Raw genomic sequence first — 13,009 nt, 5'->3', positions numbered from 1 at the left:
TTTCACAATCAATTAATGCAACAACCACCTTATGAAAAATTAATTTTAATTTTTGTTACGAATTATTTTTTCTGATTAACAATAGTGGTAGTTTTACGAATATTCGTGGGTCCCTTAATTTTATTTCTCTCTTAAAGAGAAAATAAGATAATTACATGGTACATTATATTTATGTGTACCATAGAACTTTTTCTAATAACTTATACATTCTATTATCATTTCTAATTGGCTGATTCATTAATTCAACCAATGGAAGATTATAAATGTATCGATCTTTTTTTTTTTTTTTTTTAATTACTGAAGATTGGGAATAGATAGACTTAAGAATATCATTTATTTAAAATAAAGTAATAAAAAATTGTAAGATAGTTTTAAGTTTATAATTTTTTAAGAGAAATTTGCTGTTATGAAACCCATTCAGTTACATGTTTTATGGGCTTGCAGCCCATTCAGTAACTATAATAATAGGTGCAGGAAATGATACTGGGCCTAATAATTTTAATGCCTTTGGGATCTTCCCCCGCCTCCGAGAAGAGGTAACTTTATTAGATCCGTTTGGATATAAAAAATCTTTTAACTCAGTTTATTTTATTTCATCTTATTTTTATAGTATTTTTAAATTTTTATATAAAATATAATAATCAATTCAACTTTTTAAAGTTTTAAAATAATAATAATATTAAAAAATAATATTTTAATAATATTTTATTTAACTAATCTAAAATCTTCTTATTTCATCTCAGTATAAACCATCTTATTATTTTTCTTCTTGAATTTAGTTGGATTAAGCTGTTGAAAAACATTTCATTGCTGTATTGAATGCTTGGGATTTGGTATTTCAAAGAATAAAATATTAAACTCTTTATATTAAAAATATCAGTCTCTCTATATTAAAAATTGATTGGTATTCTTGGGTAAGGATAATCCATCTAGTAAAATTATACGTTAATATATTTCAATGATTTTATATTTGAATTAATAAAATAAGTAATGTTAATTACAAATTTAGAATTTAAAAATCTGCACAGGTCTTGATAATATAATTATATATATTATAATTAGAGAACTATTATAGACACAAAATAATCACATAAAAGTAAATCTGTAAATTGATATGATTTTATAACATCCGTTAGAACTATTTTACAATAAAAATAACTTTACAATAATGGGAAAAACGTCTGTTTGGTTGCATGGATTAAATGCTTCTTGGCCTCGGGCTGGATAGTGCGATTAAGGTATTGTAAACTGGCTGGGTCAGGTGGATTTGTGCGATAGTAATATTTCTAATTTTCTCGCATCTAAACAATTTTCTTCTATTCAAGAACGAAAGGAATAGGGAGGTCTCACTGAATCTGGTTTCGGCGGTTTGCTTGATTTGGAGTTGGAGAGCGAGGCCGAAAACATGGGGCTTCTCAGTATAATTCGAAAAATCAAGAGGAAAGAGAAAGAAATGCGTATACTCATGGTGTATGTAAACCACCAATCTCTCTTTCTGACAATTTTTTTTTTCCGTCTGTTCTCTCTCTCTCTCCCTCACTGACATACATACACATACACCAAATGTTGAACTCTTCTTCGCAGTGGGCTTGATAATTCCGGGAAGACTACGATTGTGTTGAAGATCAATGGCGAGGATACCAGCGTAATCAGTCCCACACTGGGCTTCAACATCAAGACCCTCACCTACCAAAAGTAAGCTTTTCAAACTGATAAAATTCAGTATAGGTATCCGTCTTTCTGCTTATAAATTTGCCAATGGGGCAATCTATCATACAGGTAGTGGGCATTTCAATATAATGCTTTCTATGCTGCCTTTCGTTGCTCATAAATCTCTGCAATATACGGAAATGAATTTTAAGAGGGGTTTTATATGATGTTTTTTTGTGCATTATGGTGTGGTCATGTCTGAATACCTCGGAAAAGATATGTAATAACAGCAATAGTTCTTTAAATTCATGGAAGAGTTAACAAGTTGAGGGATTTATTTTAGAATAATGCTAGTATGCCCTCTCATTTTGCCCCTCATTTTGACTGCTCATGTATTTAATTTTTTTTAATTACTTATTAAGAAAGTGACTATTAGTATATTGATATTTTTCTTTATTTTTGAAAATGTTTTAAAGATGTTAAAAAAATATAAAAAGGGAAAAAATAAAAAAGAAGAGTTTTGCCTAGGCGGCACGCCCAGCGCTCACTGCTGGGCAGCAGCCTAGCATCACTCTTTATTTTATTGACAGCTGTTCTTGGCTCTTAGTGCATACTGCTTCATTTGATTAAAACTTGCTTGGAGGGGGTTTTGGAAATTTTTTGTTTTATTACAATCGAAGTTCCACTTAATATGACTTTGGCAGGTATACTCTTAACATTTGGGATGTTGGCGGCCAAAAAACCATAAGATCTTACTGGAGGAACTACTTCGAGGAAACTGATGGTTTAGTATGGGTGGTTGACAGTTCGGATCTTAGACGGTTAGACGACTGCAAAATGGAACTGGACAATCTTTTGAAGGAAGAGGTACAAAACCCATATCGATTTTTCTCTGCACTTGTGTGAAATGCGAGTCATTCACTAGGAGCTTTCACTTATCCATCTTCTATGCTTTTGTTTATTGGCTTGCTCCTCATTTGTTAGTTTTTTTCATCAATCTAACATTAGATTGAATAGAAGATCCGTGTTTCTCTCTTTCTGTCCATCCACATAGTTGGCCGCCCACCCCCCCCCCCCCCCCCCCCCCCCCCCCCCCCCCCCCCCCCGGTCCCCTGGTCCCCTTTCCGTTCCGAGTTGTAGTAAAACGCTAACTTGTATTCATCTGACAGAGGCTTTCAGGATCATCTTTACTGATACTAGCAAATAAGCAAGATATAAAAGGTGCCTTGCCCCAGAGGAAATTGCTAAGGTAAGGCTGCTAGCTGAAAAAAAGTTCTTGTTCATGTTATTGAAAAATGGCTCTTGTTAGAATTCAAATGAAGTGTTGGAGACTTGATTTATTTTTGATTTTTTGGTATTCTGTGTTTTGTAGTGTTAGAGCTATGAATTGTCTTCTACTTTGGCACAGGCTTCTGTAGAGATGCTATATCATGGTGAAACTTGTTTTGTAATATCAGTTTCTGTCTTGAAAGATTGACGTGTCAAAATGTTGCATGTACTCAGTTTTTCACTCTTTTTAATCGACATCTGACATCTGAGCATGAACTTCATGTATAAATACTTCTATTCTGGACATCTTTATGTCGGTCATGAATTCGAGTGTGTATCAGTTTTCAATATTATTGATCCCCGCATGTGGTGCATTATACAGTATATAGCTTGTATCAATGTTTTTGTGATCGTTCTTTCAACAGAATGGTTTTTGTATTAACGAGTTTATGAGGCTGAATATCTCTTATTTTTCATGTAAGAGGTTATTGTTCTATTCAAACGAATGGCATTTATCCAAATATATTTGATTAGTTTATTTTTTCTACTATATTGCTAACGTCTAATATCTTGAAATGGTTATATTATAATTACTTATACAGGTACTGAACTTGGAAGCCATGGACAAAACCCGGCACTGGAACATTGTGGGATGTAGTGCATACACTGGTGAGGGGCTGCTTGACGGATTTGATTGGTTGGTCCAGGACATAGCCTCTCGAATCTATGTGCTTGACTGATGCCTACAGCAGCTACGATGGACTTGCTTTTAGCAGATTTTCTGTTTAATGAGAGCTTTGTGTATCTGTGATGCACTCGTTACCAGAGTCGTCATTCAATGCAAGATACAATTCTGTTTCCTAAATGCGATTATGGAAGCAATGCAAAATGGAATTTGGTTGCCTTTTTCAGATTGACATCCTACTGAGCATCTCTAAACTAGCATTTGGGTTTTTTGAGGGAACATTTGTCAGATCTTCAATTTATAATAGAAAGCCTGCATTTTCCAATGCTTTAGCATCCTCAGCTTGGTCAAATCAATTTTTAAAATTTAGCCAATATCACACACATTTACTTATTTCATTTTAATTCAATCTCCACGTTGGATTATCTATTCACTCTCTATATAATAAAATAATATTATTAATTTAATAATTTTTATTTAATTTATTTCTATCACATTTTGTAGTTCTACCAATTAAATGTTAATAATAATTATATTCTAATTAAATTAATATTAAAAAATCATATTTTTAAAAGTCATTTAATGTTAATAACAAAAAATATTTGATTAAACTCATTTAAAATTTTATCTAAATTTCTTAATTACAAACCAAATAGTATTTTTGCTTGAAATGAGAAACTAGTATTTTAAAATTCGTTTGAAGTGAGAAATTAATATTGTAATGTTTGATGAACCAATAATAGTCTTCTATCTTTGGCCAAATATTGTAGCTGAAATTCAAATTATTTTAGATATGTCCAATCCAATTTGGAGTCTTTTTGGTACAGATTATCCAAATTTTGGCTATCCTTCTCATTTGGCCAAGCCAATAAGGTGCTTTTAGGCACTGTACCAGACTTTTAAACACATGCAAGGACTAGACTTATCCTGTTTGGATACAGAGTTGATCTCAACTCATCTAATCATTACAATTTTTTTAAATTTTCATGTAAAATATAATAAACAATTCAACATTTTCAAATCTCAAAATTTAACACTATCCAAGCAAGCCTCACCTTAGAGATTAAAGCTCGTAGATTGCAAATAAATGAATTTCATTTACACGGGCGAGGGGAGAAAACATCTATAAATTAGCCATTTCTCTAGCCTGGAGAGGTTAAAGAGGGTTTCGCTATAGACAGGCTGACCTGCTCATCCAGTTAAAAAAGAGATGGCGGCTCTATACTCTAGATGACAATAAGATCAAAGATTAGTCTTGCTTTTCTTCGAGAACACTTGCACCGAAACTCATGGAACAATTTAGTAATCTTATTATAGCAAAAATCCCAACTGATTCAGATAAAATTGGATCAGCTATACATAGCTCTCACTACCAGTTTAAAAAGCACCATGCTGCAAGAATTGTCTGATTTGGGGACACAGGCAAACTCATCTTGACAAAACGAGCCTTGGAATGTCCATCCATGAGTTCATCTAAAACATTCTCCAACATAACTTATCCTGATTGCAATCATTTTGATTTCTTTCCTTGCTTCTTCTTGATTACTTCATCAACATACATAATACCTTTGCCCTTGTACACCTCGGGCGGCTTACAGCTGCGAAAAAGAGGCAGAAACTACATTGTTCTTGAAGCAGAAGACACGGACAGCCGGAGGGACAGTTAGTTCAACCTCATGACTGTATCCCAATTTGAGAAACAAGAGGCGTCCTTCAGCTTCGGCTCTAGCTTTGTACCCAACACCCACAATCTTAAGAAAGCGAAAAAATTTGGCTTCCATCATGAATAAACCGATTAATGATCACCTGAATTCTTCACGAGATAAACAAGTGGCGTCAACAAAAAAGTTTAAACAGAAATAAAAAACCACGGGAACCACAAATTTTCTTACAAGAAGTAAGAATTACAATTGTCATTTGAAAGTTCATGTTTGGTAACAAAATGTAACTCAGAATCTTTGGGGCTCGTATCCTTTCCTTTGTACCTAAGAGGATGTATATAACAGCAAGTGCATCCATAGTGATATAGGGATGATCTCATTTGTAGATAAGGATGCAGAATCGGAGTTGTCCAAACTCCAATTCCAACTCCGGTAGCCACCATCTCCAACTCTGCAACAGCTTTCTGGTTTCGGGTTTGCATGTCGAGTTGGGCCAGGCTTTATCGAGTTTTTAAAATGTGTTTTTGGGCTTCTATTGGCTAAATACCAAATTGCTCAGATCTGTATCTCCCTAAACTACATCAATTTGACTATATGCTTCTCACTAAAATGTCAAACTTATACTGAAAAAAATATTTAACTACATGAAATTGCTCAGAAAGAGTGGGGAAAAAAGAAACAACATCAAATGATGGAGTTTTACAAATCATAGTTGCCTTAGGGTTTACAAATTGGAGTTCACTCAAGCTAAAGCTGCCATTTTTTCAGCAAAATTTTGCAAATATGATCTTGGAATTCGAGCTTTCATTAAGCTTTTTATTTCAAAACACTTATATCTTTGCACCACCTCAAAGCCCAAGAATCCTTACATATGCCAGCAGTTGTGAGCTTGCTTTAGAGCCAAAACATTTTTCATATCAGCACCAAACAGAACCCTATTTGGGATTTCAGTACGACGTTTCTATTGGGTTCCGATTGTGCAAAGTTTCGATTTTGTTTTCAACGACGAGAGCAGAAAAGCCATCAGAGATCCGGGTGAACGATAATCCTATTTTTTTTTTTTATATATAAGTGAACAATAATCCCTATTTTACAAGCGAAAACAGAGAGAGAGCGTGTACCTGGAGAGATGTCAACAGTGCTTCACAGCGGCAGCGGGGGCAGTGCTTCTCGGCAACAGCAACGGTGGCAGAGGAACAACCGGAGAATATTATGAACTACCTTGATGAAAGGGTTATTAAATGGATTAGTGACAGCACTAAACTGGTAGTTCCATGGTTTGTACCAGATTCCGGTTCGAATCTCAATCTAAATTTATTTTAGCATGAGAAAACATTTCATCTCATCTCATTTCATTTAATCTAATCATTATAATTTTTTTAACTTTCAATACAAAATAAAATAAACAATTCAAAAATTTCAAATCCTAAAATAAAAATAATATTAAAAAATATATTCTAACAATATTTTATTTAACTTTTTAACTTTAATCTCAACTCATCTCATCTCATCTCATCTACAAAAAGTCTAGATAAATATAGTGCTGAATGAAGACAGTTTTTTTTAATTATTAATTTTGTTATTGTTCATTACTGTTTAGTGACTATCATGCTTGCATTGAAAATTCTCTTTAAAAAAGTTTATTGAAAATACAATAATTTTACAAATTTTTTAGTTACAATTCTTTTTATGGACACCGGGTGTCTAGAACAACATCCTGACTAATTTTGAAAGTGCACATATACTCTTGAAAGAGTTTTCCACAATTACATTCAAAAGTAAAATCCTCCAGTCTAATGGTCTTTAAAAATTATTTGCAGTTAAGGAGATTTGAACCATATATCTGGCATGGAGCATACCCCAAGCCCATAACCACTTGAGCCAATCCCAGATTTAGTTACAAAATTAAATAGAGAAAACAGTTTCAACTCTTTTGATATATTAATTACAATTTCAATTCGAACTCGGATACATGCTTGCATTTAACATATTGCATGATTTAATTTCAAAGATGGTTTCAAAATGAGGGTGATACCATATAATTCATTTCAATCTCACTTTCATCCAATTTTATAGATGTGACACTTTTCATCATCTTTGAATTTTCTAAAAGTAATTCAAAAATTAATAGACAATGTTAACATATCACAATAAGATGATAGCATATTACCTTAACTTTACCTTAATATGGAAACCAAAGTGAACTGCCCCTCGATCCCTAGCTCCTCCTATGGGTGTAGTGCCATGCGTTTCATGATCCCAAAGTGAACTGCCCCACAATCCCTAGCTCCTTCAAAGTGTAAATTTGAAGTATCACAATAGAAACAAAAACGATAAGAACATACGACAATCACACAAAGAACATCAAGATTTAAGTAGTTCGGCTCAATGTGAGCCTACGTCCACTGGCGAGGTCGGTCGGAATGAATTCACCATCAACGAAGATGAAGTACAAGAGATCAACCACACAATCCTCACAATCCCAAAGTCCCAATACACCCAATGAATTCTCAAGACCGTTAACAAAAGGATTCTCACTCTCTCTTTAATATACGACAACCTTAAAATAATACCCAAAAGTAATATACAAATGAATAACATGTATATAAATAGTGAAACGGCACGGAGCCTTAAAAAAATATTCGCTCGAGCGGAAGTCGAGCAGCGCTCGATTGAACATTAGGATTAGTGTCCCGCTCGAGCTGTATGTCGAGCGGGTGTTGAGCGAAGTCTCGGGTTGACATCTCGCTCAAGCTGATTGTTGAGCCGGTGTCGAGCAGGTGTCGAGCGAAGTCATGGGTTGAGGCATCGCTCAAGCGGTAGAGACACCACTCGAGCGACCAAACTGAAGAGGCACTTTATCAACATGATTCAAGTCACTTCTCAACAGATATGGTCATACATATTTTTTAATGAGTAAGATTAGATAGTCATACATTTTCTGAAGTTTGGCTTAGCCTAGAGCCTTGTGAACAGGAAACAGAAGACATACTGTGGGTTCAAGTTGAAAGTTCAACTGATGTGGAAAAAAAAAAAAACAAAGTTGAAAGTTCAACTGATTTGAAAAAATAAAAACAAAGTTGAAAGTTCAACTATAACTTTGATTAAAAATTGATGACCAAACAATCTGTAGTTTTGTATCAGTACGGGGTTTGAAGACCACTTTGAAATGCTGGTTGAAAACATTACAGATTCAGCTCCATCTCACGAGGGGTTTTGACAAAGAATCTATGGCCACTACAGCTATAGGGCTTCGAGTATGCATTTTTCTGTGAGAGCTTTAGGAAGTCCCATAACGGTATCAGTTGTCCCCACCTGCCAAATATCAAACCAGAGCTTATGTCACAGGAATTGGAAGAAGGCAACAACTCCTAGCAAGTGACAAGAAAAATTATTTAATGTATCGTAGCTTTCACATGTTATAATCGGCTCAGGAAGAAATGCAAATCAGTTCAACCCCCTTGATAGACCAAACAAAAACATAATATCGTCCAAATCAACAACATTGGTTAAGAGTTAAACATGCCAATGCCTGATAGAGAGAGTGGCAGAAACTCCGTTGTTAGAACACCAGAAATATAAAGCAGATTTTTAGAACTCATTGATGGAGCATAAGGAAGAAGGTCTTAACTGGGGATGTGGATCACTAGTCAGGTGAGTTCTTTGGAGTGGCTTAAGTGTCAGAAAGACTTGAATCGTCTGGGTGCCATCCACAATAGTGTGGTGCCTAAAACTAGCTCCTTCAAAGTGTGGGCATGTGCGTATATGAGTGAGAGAGAGAAAGAGAGAGGAAGCTCTGTTGACCACTGCTTCCACAAAAGGCAATGTAATTGGATGTTCCAGCATCAAACCTCCAGCAACATTGAGTGTAAATCCCTCGTTGATCTGAGGGCAGCTCGTTCATCAACAAAGAAGTCAAGGAAGAAGTTAATAAACAGTATTTGGAAGAAAAATTCCTGGCAAAAAATATCAAATAGCAAAGAGAATATATATCTTAAGAATTTTACCAGGCTATCAATGACCTCATCTGGTATGCTATAAAAATAAACCTATATCACCATGCAGAAAAATATTAATTTCCAAAGCTAATTTACAAGGTTACTTCTAAAGGGAAGTGAATAGACATGCTAAAATTTAGATCTCCACATGCAAAACATTAACATAATTTATTACAATAACAAAAACCCAGGTTAATCTGACCGAAACTGAGTAAAGAAAAGGAGATAAGATGTAAAACAGCAGCAATACCCTTTTCATACGTAGATAAATACATTTTTAATATGTCCTGAGATTAGGTGGGCTTAAAATCATGTAATATTCACTCATCAGGAAGAGCAAATCCAAATAAAAGTGCCAGAAACCATTACCTCGGCTCTGTCCCATCCACCTTTTCTTTTTCCAGTCTTAAGATTGGTTACAAGAACAGATCCTACCACCTCTGCTTGACCGCCAGAATATCCTGCAACCCACAGGGATGTGACCATCAAATCCAGCACAACTTTTGAATGAGAAATGGTGAGAGTGAAGCGCATTAAGAAAACCTTTGATAAATTCCCGTGCTTCTTCCTTGCTGGATGGTTTTTCTCTGATTATCCCTTCATACACCACCACCTCAAAATCAATTGGATGGAGCAGTAAGAAATAACCTTGAATGATCTCTACATGCCAAAAATACTGAAGTGAAAAGGGCTCTATAAATAGTAAGGGGCATCTTCATAATCATAAAAAGCAAAGGATGTATATGTTGTGAGGAACGAGATGAATATGTCAGCCCAAAACCAAGCAGGTTGTGTGTAGATTAGATATGAAAAAATATGTTCAAAAGACGTGTCAATCTTGCATGGGATCAAGGAAAAATCCATTGCCTGGATTATTATACATTCTTGTAACTTGGAAGCCTTTACTTGATGGACTTGGAGAAGATTATCCACCATATAAACTTTATAAGGTGATTATAACCCCTTAAAGTTTTAATTGTTATTGAAAAAAAAAGGGCAGTTAGAAATAGGATTTATGATTAAAACTTCAAGAAGATTATGGATGAAAAATCGATAAAATTTGGCAATTTAGACAAACTGCATGAACAAGACAGGGAGAGTAGGCTCGAAACATGCTCAATGCAAGTTCAACTGCATTGCAACTCAAGTATGTAGGTGTCAAAGACCTGATCCCCATTCGGCTCTTAAAAGGAGGTAGATTCATCAATTACTAGAGCTGTCACTTATGGGCAAACAAGGCCCAGAAAAATAAGAAAACCAGTTGTTCAGGTATTACCTGAGAGAGAGTAGAAGGATCTAGTTTTTGCTAAAATCAGTTAAATTATCAAAAGGTAGTAACTAAAGGGGAATCAAGGCATACTGTATCTGCAGTTATCAACAGTGTTGAATGAGCCTCCACATCAAATTGAGAGGTACTTTTGAGCTTGGATACAATGGCATCTGCCTAAGAAGAAAATCAGAATAAGAAGGTTCAACGAAGATTATGATCATACAAGTTATAACAGAAATAATGTGTCCAAAATCACTGAAAGATGGGGAACAAATGACATTCCCATGATAAGTTATGGGGGCTATCAGAAAAAGTGCCAGACAGAAAATTAGCTAGACACTTGCTCGACAGGATGCTCGAGCGAAACTTGTACAGAGAGTTCGCTCTACGCGTGCTTGACACTCCGCTCGAGCGAAGCTCTAATAAGAGTTTGCTCGGACAAAGAGTTTCCTCGATGCGGGCTTAATACGCCGCTCGAGCGAATAATGCATAAAAGTAAAAACTAGGGTTTTTGCTGTGTGACACTCTAAATATGTACTTAATGAGAGTTCTGAACAGTAATATTTCGCCCCAAAGTGTATTTTGTGATTCTCTAGCATAACAAAATCTTCTGCACCTTTGTAGATGTAGGCACGTTACCGGAAGACATTAATTTTGTGTCATGTGATTGTTTCCTTTTACTTTGTTTGTTATCATTGGTTTCACAACACCCTCCGCTGCCAGAGTTAATGTTTTAGTGGAGGATGAGGTGTACTACCCATGGCCCAACCCACCACAGAATAAACCCACCATAATTCATTCCAAATTCTGTTTTGAAGTCTTTTTCCTTACTTTCAAGTTGCTCCCAAACCTAAATGTTGATTAAGCTGTTTCAGGGGCACATCCCTCCGAACCCCCTAGATACACTCCTGCCTCCAAAGCTCGATGAATTGCAATGGTGAGTATTCTATTTTCATATCAGTTTGAGGCAAGATTTGAAACATAATTCACATTCCATTCACAGGAATCGCAACATATAAAAATGACCTGGGTTCTGTCTCACAGGATTTTATCATAAAATATATGCACACAGATGCATACAATTAACATTGAGCTCCAATTCCTAGAGGTTCAACAGCTAGAGAGAGCTAACAATTAAATATACCTTCGCTTCAGCTAGAGCCATTACCAAATCTGCTGGCTTTTCCCTCCTAATAACTTTCTCATCTATGTCTGCACTCTAATTCACAAGCCCGGTTAATCCTGTGAAGCTCTGTTAAATCAACTCAATTTATCGATTACTTAACTGAATGGAAGGAATAATAAATTAAGAGACAGGATCAAAACATAGGAAACTGCTTTGTACCATGCTCATTGCTCAAGTTTACAAGATATGGAAGAATAAATTTATTCAGTTCATTAAATATTCTAACAGGCTCCATCCCAGATAAAGAAAACTTTTTTTTCACTAATATGACCATACCATTATAGTGAACTCATATCCCATCTCCGTTAAGATTTGTCAGCGAGCCATCGACGATGAACCCAAAATTATCTGTCATAAAACCAAGTGAAAAATAACATTTATAACCCACTAACCCCCCAAACCCCCCCCCCCCCCCCCCCCCCCCCCCCCCCCCCCCCGCTCCAACAAAAGAAGAAAAAAAAAGTAACAGCCTTTAATCTCTGGCTAATCCGACCATTGAGAAATCAGGAAAACTTTAGCGAAAAGAAGTATAATAATCGTAACAAAAGAGTTTGTCGTATCTCTATAGAAGCTACATAAGTTGAAACGGATAGACAATATTGTACGACACTTTTGCGGCTCAACAACAGCGGTATTTTGCGCACTCTTTTTTCTCCCTTTCTTTTCCTATTGTCATGTAGGGAAAACAGAGACAAAAAGGTTGGGAAAATCATGTACGGTGCAAGAAATGTACCGTAAATGCGGAACTGTTGGGGTAGACATCTTCTTTTATCTTCTTTGTTTCACGCTCCTCTTGTAGATGAGGCTTTTGAGTACTCCAAGACTTGGCCGTAGAGACTAGAAAGAGGAAAGGAGCTTTCCTTTTTCTTTTGTCCTAGTAGTTTGTAGTTTGTAGTTTGTACACTTACAATTAAACGCTGCTAGAAAGAATGTTTCTATATAAATATTGGGCTTGGGCCTCGAATTGGGCCTTGCCTGTGTCGGGGCGATCTGGACAATATACCCCAGCTAACGTCGGTAAATGGAACTCCATGGCCATATGGGGCTCAAATAAAAGAATAATTCTAGGGTGCACAAAAAATGTGCATTCCAAATGTGTAAATGAGTTTTTTTTTTTTAAGTATTTTTTTAAACATATTTAATTATTAAGAAAAAAATATATAAATTCACAGATAATCACTTTTTTAGCCATTAAGAAAAAAATATATATCAATGGACACATTTGTAGCCATATTTGAGATTAGTACTATATTTTCCATTTTCCAACTAGTAATTATGTTCCGATTTGAA

At 35.4% G+C, this 13,009-nt stretch overlaps 2 protein-coding genes and 1 pseudogene across 4 annotated transcripts; 1 reads left to right on the top strand and 2 right to left on the bottom strand.

The window, feature by feature from the left end:
• The first annotated feature begins 1,242 nt into the window (after positions 1-1,242).
• Positions 1,243-3,936, top strand: LOC121253307 (ADP-ribosylation factor-like protein 2). Its single transcript, XM_041153345.1, is given in 7 exon segments — positions 1,243-1,470; positions 1,585-1,695; positions 2,355-2,517; positions 2,820-2,877; positions 2,880-2,899; positions 3,522-3,747; positions 3,851-3,936. Coding segments are annotated over 6 exon segments (555 nt in total). The 5' UTR covers positions 1,243-1,405; the 3' UTR covers positions 3,660-3,747; positions 3,851-3,936.
• A 955-nt stretch (positions 3,937-4,891) lies between these two features.
• On the bottom strand, positions 4,892-5,483 carry LOC121253337 (annotated as a pseudogene).
• A 2,152-nt stretch (positions 5,484-7,635) lies between these two features.
• On the bottom strand, positions 7,636-12,105 carry LOC121253318 (7-methyl-GTP pyrophosphatase-like). 3 transcript variants are annotated; one of them, XM_041153353.1, is made up of 10 exons: positions 11,996-12,105; positions 11,678-11,752; positions 10,624-10,707; positions 9,807-9,876; positions 9,633-9,724; positions 9,273-9,314; positions 9,070-9,150; positions 8,371-8,580; positions 8,095-8,271; positions 7,636-8,009 (listed from the first exon to the last, which is right to left on the bottom strand). In XM_041153353.1, exons 1-8 carry the CDS (start codon positions 12,017-12,019, stop codon positions 8,509-8,511), a joined length of 540 nt encoding a protein of 179 aa, XP_041009287.1. In that variant the 5' UTR covers positions 12,020-12,105; the 3' UTR covers positions 7,636-8,009; positions 8,095-8,271; positions 8,371-8,508. The 3 variants fall into 3 exon arrangements, with proteins under 3 accessions (XP_041009287.1, XP_041009296.1, XP_041009291.1); XM_041153362.1 differs by having other exon boundaries at positions 11,678-11,745; positions 11,996-12,076; XM_041153357.1 differs by lacking the exon at positions 11,996-12,105 and adding an exon at positions 11,879-11,902.
• Positions 12,106-13,009: the final 904 nt, after the last annotated feature.

Source organism: Juglans microcarpa x Juglans regia, chromosome 1D (assembly GCF_004785595.1).
Source record: "Juglans microcarpa x Juglans regia isolate MS1-56 chromosome 1D, Jm3101_v1.0, whole genome shotgun sequence".
Classification (NCBI taxonomy): domain Eukaryota; kingdom Viridiplantae; phylum Streptophyta; class Magnoliopsida; order Fagales; family Juglandaceae; genus Juglans; species Juglans microcarpa x Juglans regia.
This window is presented reverse-complemented; position numbering and strand designations above follow the sequence as displayed.

Coding starts and splice junctions, on each gene's coding strand:
- LOC121253318 (XM_041153353.1), bottom strand. CDS start 12,019: ATGGGATATGAGTTCACTATAATG. Junction 9,877..10,623: donor TGTTGATAACTGCAGATACA/GTATGCCTTGAT, acceptor ATTGATTTTGAG/GTGGTGGTGTATGAAGGGAT. Junction 8,581..9,069: donor TGCCTTTTGTGGAAGCAGTG/GTCAACAGAGCT, acceptor GATATTTGGCAG/GTGGGGACAACTGATACCGT.